This window comes from Leuciscus leuciscus, assembly GCF_965113295.1.
Source record: "Leuciscus leuciscus genome assembly, chromosome: 2".
NCBI lineage: Eukaryota > Metazoa > Chordata > Actinopteri > Cypriniformes > Leuciscidae > Leuciscus > Leuciscus leuciscus.
Window position 1 is genome coordinate 12,463,254 of NC_138726.1, and position 18,428 is coordinate 12,481,681.

The 18,428-nt window shown below is 36.1% G+C and overlaps 1 protein-coding gene across 5 annotated transcripts in view; it reads right to left on the reverse strand.

The window, feature by feature from the left end:
* Positions 1-2,220: 2,220 nt before the first annotated feature.
* Positions 2,221-18,428, reverse strand: part of sipa1 (signal-induced proliferation-associated 1) — a 61,819-nt gene continuing 45,611 nt past the window's right edge. For 2 of the 5 annotated variants that reach the window (XM_082151577.1, XM_082151578.1), the window contains exons 12-17: positions 16,917-17,040; positions 12,330-12,428; positions 12,106-12,187; positions 11,071-11,149; positions 10,736-10,937; positions 6,444-6,581 (exon numbers count right to left, since the gene is read on the reverse strand). In XM_082151577.1, coding sequence (XP_082007703.1) covers positions 10,755-10,937; positions 11,071-11,149; positions 12,106-12,187; positions 12,330-12,428; positions 16,917-17,040 — 567 coding nt within the window. In that variant the 3' untranslated portion in view covers positions 6,444-6,581; positions 10,736-10,754. Of the gene's footprint in view, positions 6,582-10,735; positions 10,938-11,070; positions 11,150-12,105; positions 12,188-12,329; positions 12,429-16,916; positions 17,041-18,428 lie in introns of all 5 variants that reach the window. The other 3 variants (XR_014201025.1, XM_082151579.1, XM_082151580.1) reach the window with 3 other exon arrangements.

Below are 18,428 nucleotides of genomic sequence, written 5' to 3' on the forward strand. Positions count from 1 at the left end.
TACAATAAGATTCCATTTGTTAGATAACATTAGATAAAATGACCTAACAAAAAAAACAATAGATATACTGTCGCAATTATTCTCCTTTAGGGGTTAATTTAAAAATACATTTTTAAAATCAAAAGTTAACATTATTTCTGTTAACATTATTTAATGCACAATGAATGAAGTGAACAAACATGACCAATCAAGTGTTTTGTATTAAATAACATTCACAAACATTAATTAATGTTGTAAAAATATATTGTTCAAAACCTGGTACCGTGACGTTTAAAAAAAATGAGTACCGACTTGGTACCGAAGTACCGGGTCTTTTGACAACACTACATCCAACGTTTGCCCACCAGCTAGTTGATAGATTAAACTTTTGCCGTATCTGGTCGGCAAAACTACAAACACATCTTCCTTTTTTAAGAATGACTTAAGTGCCGTTCTTTGTTCTTTTCTCAAAGAAAAGCTTAACTCCAAGTCATCCAGAGTCACGGCCAAAGCCGATTCGATAGACCGCTGTTCGCCAGCAGCAGCAGCCATTCTTTGTTTTCAAGTAGCTGGGAACCGCCGCAACTCTGTCGTCATTATGTTAAGCCCGCCCCGCCTACTCTATACACGATGTGATTGGCCTGACTAGAGTATGTTTTTTCCAGCTCGAAAGTCAGCGGAGAGTTGCTAGATTACACTGGCTGCAAAATAAATGTTGCTGCCGCTAGGGCGCATCTAGATTTCTAGGCTAGAATAATGTTATTGTCCAGCTAAAGTTAGTTTTGATTGATTCAATTGCGTAGCAAAGATCATTAGTTATTAACTTAGGGGCTGCTTACACTTCGCTTATACCCTAACACTTATGTGTGTCTGGGCCAAACACAAATCCATACCAGTCCCTGAGCACAGTCCAGAGTTTGCTCCAGCCCCGGACCGGAGTCCAGTGATGGCTCCAGCCCCTGAACCCGCTCCAGAGTCCGCCCTGGTTCAAAACCCCATAGCTCCTCCCAAGAAATTGGAGAAATTATAGCCTAGCTTTCGGGTCAAGGCCAAACCTCCCTGGCTCCCTGAGCTTCTGGCACCTTCTTGGCTCGCCCTAGAGGCTTCCTAGCCTGCCAAGCACATCCTTGCGCACTTGCCCTCCAGGACTCCAGGGTGCCCGTCCCCCTCCCTGGTTGCACTTTTTTTGGCACAAGGTCAAGGTTATGTTTTGTTTTGCCTTTGTGTTTTGGGATTTTTGTCTTCTGTGTTAGTTTTCCTTTCACCTAGTTTTCCCCATGAGATTCATTCATTCATCCCATTCACCCGTGCCTTGTCAATCACCTAATTTGCTCCTTTATTTGCCCATGTATATTAGCCCTCAGTTTCAGTCTGGTCTTTCTCCTGTATTGATTTGCTTTCACATGTATGTGGGTGTTATCTCCCGGTTATTTTCCTATTCATTGTTTTTGAAGTTAGAATTAAAAACTATTTCAGTTGACTCCTTCGTCGTGCTCTTCATCCTCAGCCACATACTGTGACAATTATATACAGAAATGGACCACTTATTTAGACAAATTGTGAACCTTACTTTGTTTTCAGACAGTTTAATATAACTTCTTATATATTATATATTATACTTCTTATAAATATAACTTTTTTAAATATAAAAGTCTAGTACAAACGTTACTGTCAACGGCAGTTGTCACAGTTGCTAGGCAACAAGAACAGTCCTCTATAGGCTAGACCATCCCATTTAACAATGCTCAGTCCGACTTTCGCAGCCTTCGAAGGTGTGTCCTTTGAAGTCTGAGTCCTTCGAAGCATGCAGTCTTTGAATTGGGACACAGCCAAAGTAGCTGGAGTAACTTTTCTCTATTTAGGAAAAGTTACTCTATTTTCTCTATTTAGAAAAGAAAAGTTTACTGATATTAGGAGACACACACGGGTGAGTGAAGCATGCAATTTCCCGCAAAAAACATGCCATCCATTCTAAAATATAAACACTAATAATAGGCTAGCGAATCAGGGTAAGACAAAAAAAAAAGAAAAAAGTTTTGGAATAATGATTGAGGTAATGACTTATTTAAATTGTTCATTTTAAATGTGTACATTTTAATAGACCAAACAAGGTTTAGAGAGTGGCATGCTCTCATTTTAACATTTTTGGGACATCCTTCAGTGTGTAAAAACATTGTGTTGATGTGAAACAAAAATATAGCAAATGTTTTATGAGTTCAATGACAATACTTGAGACAAATATTTGATACATTTCTGACACCAGCTCGTACAGAAACAAGTTCAGTTTTTATTGCCAGGATCCCTCAGATTCACATAAACAATACTTGATCTCTATTAGTTAAAAGAAACAAGTATAGCTCCAGTGATCACCATACCATTTCTTAGTATGTTTTGACTGGACGGCGTATTCCTGTTGGTCCAGTCATAATTCTTAATAGATTTCACAGACCAGAGTGCATAGTGTGTGGATTTGTGGTTTGCCATACACCTACATTTTTCATTTTTAATGTGACAATACTTACTTGTAAAAGTGCCTGCTAACTAGTGATTCTGTTCCAGGATCTGATTATTTATGGGATTGGTAGATATAATGGTATTTGTAGGCAGGTTTGGCAATTTAGAACAGTCATTGACATCAGTGTATAGTAACTACAAAGACCTAGGCCTAAACTTAATCTGTAAATCGGTCCATGGGCATGACATGGATAGCAAAATGACATGAAAAAAGCAACACATCAAGGAATGTTCGGCTAACAGTGGAAAATGTTCATTCTTAGGAGTGGTTTGGATAGTTTGTAAGATGCTTTTAATTGTACAGTCTGTAAATACCACAGTTGTTGGTAGTGGAACAATACAAAATTTGGCACTACAACAATCCAGTCACAAATTTCCAGTGAACTATGCTAGTTTATCTGCATGGCTTGCATGGCTTCATTCCCTGGAGTGACTGTGGCTTTGTTCCAGTGAAAGCAGGCTGTACTTTAAAAGTCGCATTAAAATCAAAAGGACCAACATTTTGTAAACAACAGAATTGCATCGTTAATACATAAATCAAACAGTAAGCATTACTATATGATGAAAAGCATTTATGGCTCCATAAAATACCATGCCATAAAAAAAGATAGGGATTAGTTTGACATTTCCAAACCTGTCCCTTTAAGAATTTCAAGTCACAAATGTGTCTGAGTAATTTAGTCTAAATGCATTAGTTCTGATTTGTTTTTTCAGGAAGGTTTCGCTGATAAAGTGTCCTGATCGTATCATTAATAAAAATGAAACTGGAAACCACTTAGGCCACCACAGCAGTTAAGAGTTAACATTTCAGTATTGAACAAAAGGTATAATACAGCTTTGACAGTAAAAAAAAAATAATGATAAAATTATTAAAAACATGAAAAGATGGAATGTCACACAATTTTTTTAAGCAGCCACGGTTGTAACTCGCACTGTTCCTTTGAGTTTGTTTCCAGTGTAATTTCAGAGAGTAGTTTTCCACTACGGAAAGTGTCTCGACGGTTGTTGTTATTATTCAGGTAAATCAAAATATGACCTGCTATCATGTCATGCCTTAATACTCTTACATTTAAAAATAAAATAAAATAAAACATTCATTGGATCACAAATTTGCATCTCTTCCCTTCCAGTTCAAATATACATATCTAGCAATAACATCCACATTTTCAAGATTAATAAGTTATTACATTTTTATAAATACATACACAGATACAGAAGGTGGCTTAGAAATTGCTTGTTGCACTTGCAAACTTTCTCAGCCTCCTATCTAAAAGACTATGTCGCACACAGATGAACAGGAAATAGTTCTTTTACATTGCTCTTTTGCTAAGTAAACCCCACAAAATGCATTACTGATTGCATAAAAGCTGCAACAGTGTTATTCCTGTCTGTAACAATTATCGCGCTGCATTCATCAAACTCAACAAATTCTCCACTAATGGTAACAACTAATCAGCAAACTCCAGCTCCATCTGGATATAGACTTACACACATCAGAGGGAAGTAACACTTATTTTGGCTCTACATTTCTTCACAGAGAGGAATAAAGATATAGATTTATAATTTCATTGTAATACATCAGAATCTGCTGGTACCAGGTTATCACAGTGACTCTAAAATAAAAAACCTCAACATTTGAAGGGGAGAAGACATGTATGACGTATGGATATTTAACATTTTGCTTCGTTTCCCTTTGCATGTAGGTTTGTGGTGGTGCCGTGTGATTCATTCAACTTCAGTACGGCTTGTTTTATGAGTCCAGTCAATATGCTCTTCTTCTTGTCACATTTTCATGTTAGGTGAGGTAAAGAGAGATATTATATGGAAAATAAAAGAGACAAAATAGCAATTTTATAAATATGTGCTGTCTCACAATTCAGTGTAAAGCACTCTAGGCAATTTGTGTGAGAACAAAGTAGAACTGGTCTGGCTCTTCTCTTAATTCTTTGTGAGCAGCAAACACTTGAATCAAATTGGAAGCAATCTTTATTAATAGAAATGTACAACTTTAAGTCATTGCTTCCCTTCGTAACTAAACACTAAGAATTGTTTTCTTCTCAAATCAATGTCTTTCAAGCAGGTGTCTGCAAGGCTCATTCAGATTCAGTGGGATCAGACATAAGACTTCAAAAACACACACACACACGCACACACACACACACACGCACACGCACGCGCACGCGCACACGCACGCGCACACGCACACACACACACACACACACACACTCACGAGAATGTAAAATTTCAGATGTCAGACACTTTGTCCCATTGCTGAAATCACAGCTAAACAACGGTGAAAAGGCGTAAAATGAGCTTTTTTCTCTTTTTTTGATCAATTAAAAAAAGTGTCCATTGAGTCTAAATTCTAAATTCAACTGGCTATTCAAAGCAGGAATGAGTTGCCTCAAATTATTTGTGCTAAAACAAGGAATATTCCAGCTTCAACTTAAGCTCTACTGACAACATGCTTTGATTACCACAGAACACAATTTTGACTTGTCCCTTGTGAAAAAGTACACTTTTAAAAGCATATTTTTAAAATAAAGAGTACTTATTACAGAAATAATATACTTTAAAATAATATACTTGAGTGTGAAATGAATGTAATTGTTATTTGCAATTAAATGAAAATGTATTTTAGTTTGAATTTATATTTATATTAAATGAACTTAACTTAAGCACATCTAAGTAATATCACAATGATTTCTATTGTCTTTGAAATATGGTTAAAGTGTACTGTTGAATATACCAACAAGCATTTATGGTAAACTAAAATATACTTTAACATCATTTCTATTGAAAATTGTATGTAATTAAGTATATTAATTTACTAATTAACACACAGTTAAAATTATCAAAATAAGTGTACTTCTTTGAAACATGACAAACGATTATTAAATCTATGATTAAAAAGTGCACTTAAGTGTGTTAAGAAACAATCATGAGTGTACTCTCTTTAAGTACACTTAAGTGGCCTTTTATTTCAGTAATATTATCTGCAAGTTCAGGTTTTTAAACATATACTTTAAGTATTGAAGTACACTTCAAGTGCACATTCAATACAATAAGTGCACTTCTTTTTCACAAGGGTAGTCGTAAACAAAAAATGTGTTTACCAAAATGCACGTATTTTCTGATTTTCACCATCAGTTTGTATCGCTCTTGGTGTTAGCATATTCACTCGAGAGATAAGTGAGAAGCCAGCCTTTTACCCCATTGCCAACAGAGAAAAGGTCAGATCGGGTTCTACCTATTTCTGACACGGTGATGGTTAATAGAGGGTTACAGTCACACTGATATTTTAATAATTTTCTTCTAGTAAGAAACTGTATATACACTGAAGTACATGGTCTGGAACTCCTGAAGCCATTTCAACACAGGTAAGGGGAATGCATTGCTAGGTATCTGGACACAATCGTTTTTTGTGACCATCCGGTTCACTATGTAAGGAAGAAATACTTAAAAGTATAATTATGAGTTTGAACAGTTAATGTCACTAAATGTCTTCTAAAGTCAGGTCTGAGGGTTGCAAATAATTACTTTTGAATCAGTCAGATGCTTTTGAACTGCTTGTAAACAATATTAGCCGATGTTAAGGGCATGCTTCCAAAACAGTAATGATTAAGTGTTTCCTACGAGACTGGTTCTTGCACCGAAGGCTATCATTGTTAACAAGCTGTCACAGTGATGAGACTATATGTGAATCTAGCCCTGAAAACTGTTTAGGGTGAAACAGAGATTTGGATGACTTGTTAATTATATTAAGTATATTTTGAGTAAGAATGTACTTTAGCCGACCAGGTTGTTTTCGTGCACTTTTCGTGTAAGGCTTGTCAATGTTCTTGTCACTTAAGAGAAGTTTTTAGGGCGTTGTTTGCTAGTTTTGCATTGGCCTTTAGATCAGTCTGTTGATCTTGCTTGCTGCCATGGTTGGACCTTCAATGCTAGCAGGGTTTGTTGACGTTGCAGAGCAGTTCAGTGACCTTAATGAGCCGCGCCACGGTACTCTGGGACTCTTCCTGCAACCGCTGGTTGTTCTGCCTGAGACTTTGCACCTCTGCTTGCAGCGTTGCCTTGTCCTCCTTCTCCTGTGGGAAGCATGCAAACATAATGTCTTTCAGGGTCGAGCGTTCTCACTCTGTATTGATAGGACATATCCACGCCACAAGAGGACAAGTTTACAATATCTCAATATGTTGGTGGTACTGTATGAGACAGATAAAGATAGGCGGACGTGATTTCACCAAGTAAAACAAGTTCCTGCATCAACATCCTTGCTGATCCTGGAACAAAATTCCAATCAACCAGTCAGATTTGAGGGAAAGGTTTACATTTAATGTCAAGTTTAGGCTTACAACAAGGGTTAGGTGCTTCTACACCATTTTTATTCACCTATAATTTCCCTCTGATTTTAGAGACAAGTTATGGATAGAGTTAGGTTTAGGGGTAGAGATAGGGTTAGAACTATGTTTTTGGACAGGATTGTTGATCCAGGAACATGTCTTACTTGGCACAATCACGGCGACCATTGAAGACAATGGCTTGCTTGACACACATTTACCAGCAAATGCCACACACTATTACATGATGCAACACAAACAATGATCCTTAGATCACTTGCTATACACAAAGTGGATAAATGAGGACTAATGGTTCGTACACTGAGGCCCTGATTTACTAAAGGTTTGCATATGAGGTATTACATTTTAAAAGTTGGTGTGTTGGAGTTTGTAAGATTTTTTAAGGTTTCGAGAATGAAAATATTTTGAAAGAAGTCTCTTATGCTCACCAAGGCTGCATTTATTTGATCAAAATACAGTAAAAACTGTAATATTGATGTGAAATATCATTACAATGTTAAAGAACTGTTTTTTTTTTGTTTTTTTTTGTGGAAAAAGTTAGTACACCCTTACATTTATGAAGTGCAAATTAGAACATTAAACTGGAAGGCCACACTTTATATAAACCTCAGTAAACTGGTCTGGTTTGGTCATTAACCTAAAACAAAAAGAAAAAGAAAAAGAAAATCGAATTGAAATGCTGTTTGGGGACTTGAAGCAGGCAATATAAGAACCCTCTCATCTCTAATATTTATTTGAACAGTATTTATTTAAAATATGAACATTGTAAAGGTCAATTTAATGCATTCTTGCTGAATAAAAGTAATAAATAAAGGCAGTTAAAAGAATTCTGCATGGAGGAATGGGCTAACAATTAAGCTATTCTAATCAATGTAAGAGAATGATAGACAATTATATAAAAAAAATATTATAAGTTATTTCTGCCAAATGGATGCAATACCAGCTACAAAACTGAGGGGTGTACTTATTTTTCCACAGTAGATATTTGAAATTTAGTTCTGTATATTGTAGATTGAACAAGTAAATAAGTAGCTTTTATTTGTTATCTTAGTAAATCAGGGCCTGCATTCTGATTAGCTCTCGATTGTAAAAACAGGCCAAAAGCGGCATCAGACATGCATACACAGGCAGCATCAGTGATGTGAAGCATTCAATAAGCAAGAAAAGAAAAATACATGGAGGATTTTAATGCAATATTCATGTGTCTGAAATATCCTGAGTGATATTCATGCATGAAAAGCAATGATGCATCTAAAAATGGTAGTAACTGATGATAGATTGTTATCTGTGCATGTATAATAATGTTTTATAAGGCCACACTTTTAATCTCAAGGGGTTTAGACTATGGTTTACCTAGATGAGTGTGCTGGATATAACTGTGGGACATTATGCAGTCAACCATGCTCAGCCTCTCTTTCCCTTCCTGACCTTTTGCTGATAATGTGATCAAACAAAAGAGACCTGAGACCCCAGATCAGCTATATTCATCCTGAGGGGCCTTAATCACAATATATTATGTTACTATATTATAGCGTTATTATGTGTGCATGCACTTCATTCATACGGTTGTGGTCTTTGTATTAATGGTCAGCAGTAATTCTATGATCTAATGTTTGCATAGATTTATGTTTGTCTTCAACTCATCTATTTGAGTGCCACATGTAGCTCTTTAAATACAGTTTTGTAGCTCAAAGTCTGACTTTTCGCCACATTTTTTGTCAGCAAATACCTCTCAATATAATACAATTTCAAAAACTACACTCAACAGTAATTTTGCTTCCATAAATTAGAAAATGAAACAGGCATATAATGATGTTGCAAAGTGTGAAAAATGTCATTTTTGGCAAACTTTATGGCAAAATAATTATCTGTGGTAATTAATATTGTGCCAAAAATACTGTCAATGGAACTTAACTTGATTTGAACCAGGAACATTATTTTAAAAAGATCATATTTAAAGCAACACCATAATAAAAAAGTTATATTAATGAATAGATGATGCATTTTAATCATTTGATTTGTATTGTATATTTTTTTATTACATTTTTCTTGCCCAGTTTTGTTGTTGTTGTTGTTGTTGCTGTCAAGCACAGCAGAAAAATAGGAAACAATAGTTCAAAATAGTAAAGAATAATTCACCTTCTGGGCTTCTATAAGATTATGCTTTCCATGCTCTAATAAATTATTATTAGTAGACATATTCTAAAATTCTCAAACAGTATTTTAAAACTGGGCTATTCTAAACCAAAGAAATTTGTGAACTGAATTGGATTCTTGTTCCTAAACTGCTCTAAATCAATAAATCCCTCATAATGAAAAATGTCATATAAGAATATCTGGTAACACTTTATAACACAACTTTATAAATGCATTAACTAACAATGAGCAATACATTTGTTACAGTATTTATTAATCTTTGTTAATGTTAGTTAATAAAATTACAACTGCTGGTTGTTAGTTCATGTTAGCTCAGGTAGATTAACAGATAGTACATTAATAATGTATTAGTAAATGTTGAAATTAACATTAACTAAGATCAATAAATGCGTTAGAAGTATTTATTAGTGATAGTTCATGTTAACTAATACAGTTAACACATTTTTACAACTAGAATTTCACTATCCTCGCATTACTAAGAAAGGTTTCTGTCCATTTCCTATTAGACATGTTTAAACATGCCATATACAAATCCAAAATGAGCAATTGTATTAACTTGAAAACAGAAAAATTAAAGGCCACATACACTCTGCAAAGTGTCAGCAATCACAACCACATTTAAGTGCACTTAAAGGGATAGTTCACCCAAAAATGAAAATTGTCATTACTTACCCTCAAGTTGTTCCAAACCTGTATGAGTTTTTTCTTCTTCTTTTTTTCCCTGCTCTCTTCTTCTGGTTATCAACATTCTTTAAAATAATCTTATTTTGTGTTCAGCAAAGAAATAAACTCAAATATGTTTGGAACAACATGAGGGTGAGTAAATGATGACAATTACAATTTTTGGGTGAACTATCCCTTTAAATGCATTTAAAAATTTGAATGGGTGAATATGCTAAATTGTCGATTCATGTGTGAATGGAAAACAACATACGATAAAATGTTTCCAGTCACTAGTATCACATAACACCTGTTTTAGGGCTGTGCCAAATAAAGATGTATAGATGCCAAAACGTTGCTATCGTTATCATTTAAAAAAACATGTATTATGATAGCAACCTATGAATGCTGTGGTTATTAATATGTAAACCCTCATGTGATTTTGTTAGATTTGTAAAATTAGTACCCTTTATTTGGGATGTTAGTAAATCAGGGTCTGAATATTAATACCAGTTGGAATCAAGACACATTTACTACTGTAAATTTGTGTGTACAGGATTTGCGTGTCTTTGAGTGAAATATGCAAAGAAATGTTAAACATTATTTAACTATTTTACAATGTCTTTTTCTTTTTGTTTCTGAATGCTCTGTACGTTTATGCTATCTTCCGTCTTTTACAATTTACAAGTATTCCTGTGGGAATCTTTTAAGAAAAAAAAAATAGAGAATAAAAACGTACGGTAGTATATCAGAGAATTGTTCTGAATGAATCCATTCAACACGTTCAGATGTATTTATCTCTGTTTGGGTCTCCTGCTTCTCATAGAATGCATGTTTTTCCTTGTCTATCACTAAATCAAGCATTGATTCTGCGCTCACCAAAGTACATAAATGTGTTTTGATTGACATGGGCTTAGGCTTTGCTTCTCAACTTTATATCACATCTGTCCTTCACATCCTTGATGTTAAACTTCCGCATAATTTTGATGTTAATCAAGTGAGAACTGTCATACATGTTGTTGTTTTTTGTTACTGATTGAGTAAAAATCTCATGCTCTACTTGCCTTCACTGCCATTGGTCGGTTAGTGTTGAGAGTGAGCATGGCTGCCCATTGTCCCTCCAGCAATCTTCTCATCTCCTCTGTTCACCCTGCTCAATGACAAGACAGGTTTCTTTTGCTTGTCCCGCCCTACCTCTACAGTCCCTCTGTTTGATTGGCTCTGTGAAGCAGCAGTGGCTCTTTGAAGTAGCGAAGAGGGCAAGGACTGGACAGGGCAGATATACAGACAAGGATGGGTGGATGTATTTCATGGGAGATATTTGAACGGGGTTACTGTGTGGGAAGTATGCTGCGACAGAGAGAGCTGTGCTGTGACAAACCCACAGAGGACAAAGTACCTTTTGGAGGTCATCCTGCAGTCGCTTCAGCATGGCCTCTAACTGGGACACTTTCTCCTCGAGGTGACCAGGCGAGTCACTGCGAAGGCAGGGAGAGAAAGAAGAACACAAAGGAACACAAAAATACATGGTGTGATATATCATATGATATATTTGGCAACATATGTATATTCTGTTGGAGCATTTAGACTTCAAAGGCTCAATGCTGAATAACAGGGACCACATTTAAAGTAAACGTAAGATTTTTATTAAATTTTTTAAGGCATAAAGGGTCATGAAACTTCGGAGAAAAAAAAATCCCATTGTTTTAAAGGCAATGTTGCACTGTAAAAAGTGGTAACCTGCAATTGTTACCATAAAGAGCTATTTCTACTTGATTTAACCCACTACAATTTATTTTCGAATAAATTAATGCATTTAGGTTGATTCATTGATGTTAAATAATAATTTTTACTTGAATAAAACCTGAATAAATTAGACGTTACCATTTTTAGGTTACAAATATTTTGAGCAAATTCATTCTTCCAAAATTCTAAAGTTGAAGAAAGAATGTGATATACTAAAGTCTGCATGCAGTATACAGAAAATGCAGTAAACATATTATTGCGAAATATTATTACAATTTAATTTATTTTCTAATGAGAATATAGTGTAAAATGTCATTTATTCCTGTGAAGCAAAGCTTAATTTTCAGCACCATTACTCTAGTCTTCAGTGTCACATGACCCTTCAGAAATCATTCTAATATGCTATAATTTGCTGCTCAAGAAACATTTCTATTATTATCAATGTTGAAAACAATGCGGAATCAAATTTTTGTGGAAACCATTATACATTTTTTTCTTCTGGAATTTTGATGAATGTAATGTTCAAAAGAACAGCAAGGTAAAGTTAAGTCATAGGCGTAGGGGAAAATCTACCACAAGAGCACAATGTTTTTGGCAGGTCATTTTATAGTTCTCTGTGAGTTGTGTCTCTCCTCATGTTGCGAGTATAATCGAATGTCAAAAGAATGCATGGCACAGTCATTCTCACCTGTCCTTGAAGTCTTTAAACTTGGTTTCCGTCTGACCTGGCTGGGTCATAGTCTCTTGAGTTCCATCTCCTGACTTCCGATCTGAAACCCAGCAGGAAATGACATTAGTAATATTCCATCTTATCATTGCAAAGTTACCAGACCAGCATTCTTCAGTGAACAGACTAGACAGACTTTCACATGCTCAAACACATTTCATCCACTGAAAATGGTCATTTCTCACCTTCTCGAGACAAAGCTTCCAGAATGTTCCGACAGGCGCTGGCCAGATCAGCAATCGACTGCCACTCTTCCTCAGATGAATCTGTTGTCTCTGAGAGAACTGAAATTAGCAAAAATATATTGTAAAACAAGCTCTTGGAAAGTATTTAGTTTTGATTATTTCTTGGAATCTACTAGAAGTGCCTTTGTGAATTTTGTTAAAATTAGTGGAATTTGTGTGTAAATTAGCACTTTAACAGTTTGAGTGGATAAATAGCCTTGTGAAAAGTACACTTTAGCATACATTTAAAAAGAGTAGCCTACTTATTACAGAAATACCATACTTTAAAATAATATTTTAAATGCAATTAAATGAAAATGTATAATAGTTTAGAGAGTTTTCTGACCCACTTAAGTATAGGACTTAAATACATCTTTATATGTAAATGTATAATGATTTCTGTTGTCTTTGAAATACAGTTACTGGTTAAAGTGAACTGCTGAATGTACTGACAAGCATTTATGGTAAACTATACTATTCTTTAATGTTATTTCTACTTTTCATGTACATTAAATTTAATATATTTGTAATTACACATTTGTAATGATGAAATTTCAATTCAGTACATTTAAAATATATTAGCTTTAAATGTTATATCAAATAACACAGTTAAAATTATAATCAGGTACATGTGATTTTAGTACGTTAGTCAACACATCAAAATAAGTGTACTTTATAGCACTACAAAAGATTATTAAAACATAACATGATTTAAAGTTGTTAAAGCAGTCCGCAGTTCCCTCTTTTGATCTCTTGGTTCCTTGTCACATTAGGTATTATTTCCCTTTTGAGCGTACAGTAATTTAAAAAAAAAAGTTTTCTGGAGACAGCTTCATCCTGCAACAAGCCACCAAAATTGGAGACTGTTTTGTTGTTAATATAACGATATATGTTTTGTTTTTTCTAAGCAGTAGCTGTATTTAGGCTAGGTTTGCATCTTTTTCAAATGACTTCTGCTGCCATCTCCCAAATTGTTCAAAGTGAAAGGTTCCTACTGACATTCTGGGGATTGGCTTAAAAAGGCTTGAGTAAAGAGAATAACACACATGCACACCCGTATGCATTTTAAAAGAGAGCCTGGAGAGATGTAACCGCTCAACTAACAAGGGGCAGCACCGAACAGATGGCCCAGAGACAGCGTCTTGATTTAAGGCCATATAATACCCCTTATCCCAACCAGTCCTAGCCTGGCCCCCATCTGTCCAAAGCTTTACACTCATTTTAAAATGTCAATGCCATTCATGCCTTGATTCAAATATTTTAAAGCTTGCCGAATTTACTTATGGATGTGAGGCTGGTCGTAGATCAGCTTATTTTTTTTTTTAGAAAGGTAGCGTTTACAGGAGAAGGGCTTATGCAGGAGTAAGGGAAAATGAAACCTCCCAGAGGAAGAGGAGGAATAGAGCCGCCTGTCGCCAAGACAAAAGAACAAAAGGAAGCTGAGCTAATGTACAGAGCAAAACCATAACAGCTGAAACCATACCAATGTAGCTAAATACATTATATATTATATTTTATACATTTTTCAGCTCATTAGTCATTTTCACTACTTCCATAGTGTATGATTGCAGAAAAAATATACACTGCCGTTCAAAAGTTTTTGATCAGTAAGATTTTTTATGTTTTTAAAAGAAGTCTCTTCTGCTCACCAGGGCTGCATTTATTTGATTCAGAATACAATATATATATATATATATATATATATATATATATAATCATAATATTATATTATGTGAAATATTATTACAATTTAAAACAGCTGTTTTCTATGTGAATATAGTTAAGTGTAATTTATTCCTGTGATCAAAGCTGAATTTTCATCATCATTACACCAGTCTTCAGTGTCACACGATTCTTCAGAAATCATTCTAATATGATGGTTTGATGCTCAAGAAACATTTCACATTATTATCAATGTTGAAAAGAGTTATTTACATTTACATATTTCAGGATTCTTTGATGAATAGAAAGTTCAAAAGAACAGCATTTATCTGAAATAAAGCTTTTGTAACATTAAACACTACCGTTCAAAAGTTTGGGGCCAGTAAGAATTTGTATTTTATTTTTGGGGGGAAATAAATAAAATAAATCAATACTTTTATTCATCAAGGAAGTTAAAGACATGTATAATGTTACAAAAGATTATATTTCAAATAAATGCTGCTCTTTTGAACTTTCTATTCATCAAAGAATCCAATTTTTACAAAACTGTTTTCAACATTGATAATAATGAATGCTTCTTGAGCATCAAATCAACATATCATGTGACACATGTGTCACACACGTGCCTCCATTAGGGCCGCAACTAGGGTATCCGGGGCCACCGAGACTCAATGCCTCCTCTAACGATGGCCCCGGGACCGAGTTTGGTTCTCGGACCTGATGTCTCTCCTGGACGGTGCTCCATGGGAGATTTCCGTCAAGAGGGATCTTTCGTCTCAAGCAGAGGGCACAACTTATCACCCCGACCAGTATGGAAATTGTGGTTTTGGCTAATGAGGGGGATCGACCAATTTCCTGCAGGGCTATTACCCTTCCAATTTGAAGGTGTATGTGGTGGTCATAGCTGCTTCCCATGCACCTTACAGTGTTGAGTCATTGGGGAGAAACCCACTGGTGTCTCGTTTCCTAAGTTGTTATGAGGATGAGGCCTGAAAGCCATGCAAGGGTTCTGGCTTGGCATTTGGCTCTGGTACTAGAAGGTCTGTCCACAGCACCATTCGAGCCTATATTCTGGCTGGACTTCCAGCATGTGCAACCAAACCCCTACAGATGATCCAGAATGCTGCAGCTCGTCTTGTCTTCAACGAGCCCAAGAGGGCCCACGTCACTCCTCTGTTCATCTCTCTGCACTGGCTACCTCTCGCTGCTCGCATCAAGTTCAAGGCACTGACGCTTGCTTACAGATCTATCACAGGCTCAGCTCCCTCCTACTTTCACTCACTCCTACGAGTCTACATCCCTACCAGACACCTACGATCGGTCAACGAGCGACGTCTCGTGGTTCCATCACAGAAAGCCACAAAATCACTTTCCAGAACATTCTCATTCACAGTTCCATGCTGGTGGAACGCTCTCCCCACCCTCATCCGGAATGCAGAATCCCTGACAACATTCAAAAGACAGCTGAAAACCCATCTCTTCCGTGAGCACTTAACCTTATAAAAAAAAATAATAAAAAAAAACCCTTTCCCTTTGAAACATCACTTATCAGGCTTATGCTACTCTGAATAATACCTGAACTTCGTATTTTGAGCACTTCTTGCGTTGTTGTTGTTTTTGCCTCTTTATGATGACTCGCTGAATTTTTGTCCTAATTTGTAAGTCGCTTTGGATAAAGGCGTCTGCTAAATGACTAAAAATGTATATTGGCCCCGATTTTGTTGCAGAGAAATTTCTGATTCTAAAGACTATGTTCCTACTGGCCATCACGTCTCTTAAGAGAGCAGGAGATCGACAGAAATCTTTGTCGGTTTCCCCTTCATGCTTAGAATAAGCTCCCAGCATGGTTAAAAACTTTGTGCACCCTAGACCGGGTTAAATGCCTAAGGTTCCAACTAATGTTGCACAAATCTATAGTCTTGCAAGCCTTTTGTCCTCCTCCATTCCAGATGTCAGTCCAGGAGAGACAGAGCACTGGACGCTTATGTCCACAGAGATGCCCTGTGGAGGAAGTCTTCTCAGTTTTTGGTCTGTTTTTGGTCGCCTTGGAAAGGTTCACTAGCGACCAAACAGACTATGAGCAAGTGGATAGTCGAGGCTAATTCTCTCGCTTATGAGATGTGGTGTCGGCTTTCACCTATGGCTGTCAGGGGAATATGGAGGCTTCAAAAGCCTTATTGTCAGGGGTATCACTTTAAGAAGTATGTGATTTGGCAGACTGGTCCTCTCCAGACACATTTGTGAGGTTTTACAACTTAGATTTGGACTCCACTCTGGTGTCCCAGGTGCTTTTGTCCTAGATTTGTGCTTGTCATGATTCATTCTAGGACAGGCACTAGGTCAGTATGGCATACTGGGTATAAACATTCCCATAGCGTCAACGTCAGACGCAGCTTTGAGTTCCCTCAAAGTGAACGTCTCAGGTTATGACTCGCTGGTGTCTGAAAGTGAAAATTGTTTAAAATGTCTTAAATTTTGAAGTTAGCTGCTGGTAGCCTAATATAATAACATGGGAAATGAGCAGCGGTATTGACCGCCTCTGTTCATATTGACAACTCCTAAAGCCCCAGTTGGCTCACTTTGGACCAAGGTATTTGGCGGGCTAAAAACCCCTGGACGTTGGCCCAGAGGAAGCCCCGATAAGGCCTGATCAAGCCCCGGAAGTGACAGTGGAAACGCAACTGTACTAGCACGCTCGCTTTTGGCACTACAGTGAAAACACGGCTATTGTGGAAGTGCTTATTTGAGGGCTTTTTTAATATCCCATTGCAAAGAATGGCTTACTGTAGCAACAGTGGTCTAAACTTATAACATTAACTACACAATTATTTTTTAAATAATACATTTACCGCATAATGTTTTGTGGTATCATTAAGAAACACTTACTCTTAGTGATGGAGTTATGGAGGCTCAGAGCTCTGGAGTTTCTTTCTGCACTTTCCCTGCAGGCAGATCTCATGGTCACATCACTGACAGATGGCAGCTCCTCAGTCCCCTGATCAGGCCCAAACTAGACAGAGAGCAAGAATCAAACAATCAATTAGTGTAATGACCAAAATATTATGGTAATTGTATATAACAAAATAGTTACTGGTAGCACTTTATTTTACAGTCCTGTTCCCCATGTACAGTACATATTTACTTATTATAGTAATTGCAAAAACTGGGTAATATCTAGGTACTAACCCTGAACCTGATTAGATGCTGATTAGATAGGCTATGCAATGTTTCAATGTTGAGAAAACACTTCTTAAAAGAGAAATGATTTCTGTAAATCCAGTGATAAAATTCCATGGCTCTCAGTTTTCAGTGATTGGCTCATGACTAGTGGTAGTGGCTGGTCTGTGTTTGCAATTCCACAAACCTGGAAGACCCTCTGAATGTATATAAGCAGTAGACTTTTATAGAAAAGAAAATTTACAAGATAAAAAAAGAAGTAGAATCAATGAATTATGAATAATTTACTGCCATTTTGACAATAACATGTAATAATGTAATCAATAAAAAAGTTCATTTTAAAATGTAATCTAATCTAATTACAAGTACTTAATTTTTGGAATCTGATTACCCAGCATTGCTTTCCAGCGACTTTTTTGTTTTACATCTGCAGTGTGGATAGTATAAACTATATAAGGTTATTTCTACTGCTTAATTTTTTTATTTTTTATTTTTTATCATTGCATGAAAGTGAGCAGAAAATAGATTATACTGTAAGACAGAACGTTTCTGTAAATAATTATTTCTCAATGTACTCATGCATTTAAAACAGAAGAAAAATTAAGATGAATATGACAAGAGAAAATGTGGGGAATAGAGGGAGCAAGAGAGAAAGGGATTTTATGAGGGGAAGAAGGGAAAGATGAAGTGGGAGGAACAGTGAACATACAGGAAGGACAGAGAGAGAGAGTGGGAGAGGGATCTCAGAGGTTAAAAACCCTTCTAAAAACACTGCAATCACTTTCCAAATACAGAGAGCTACAAGCTTGATCCATCAGTTGCCCTCTGTGTGGGAGGCAGGATCCTGCATACACAACAGCAGCAGATCATGCCATGCTTCAGGAGCTGAAATCTGTTGTGCTATTCTGGAAGTTGTTCATGCTTTTAATGCTGTTTCTAAGTCATATGTCATAGCAGAGGTGAATGATTCACTTACATTCTTAATGCATCGATTACGAATCGGTTTAAAACGTAAAAAAAAAAAAAAAACCCTGAATGAATCATCATTCGTTAAAGTATAATTCAGTATTTTAAAATAAATAAACATTAAATTCAGGGGGGGGGGTTCATGGAAAACCTGGAAATAATAGGGAATTTTTTTAATAATTTTTTTTCAGACCAAGAAGTAGCCTTAATATTTAATGTTTACTTTCAAGTTGCTTGGTGCAGTAAACAATCTAT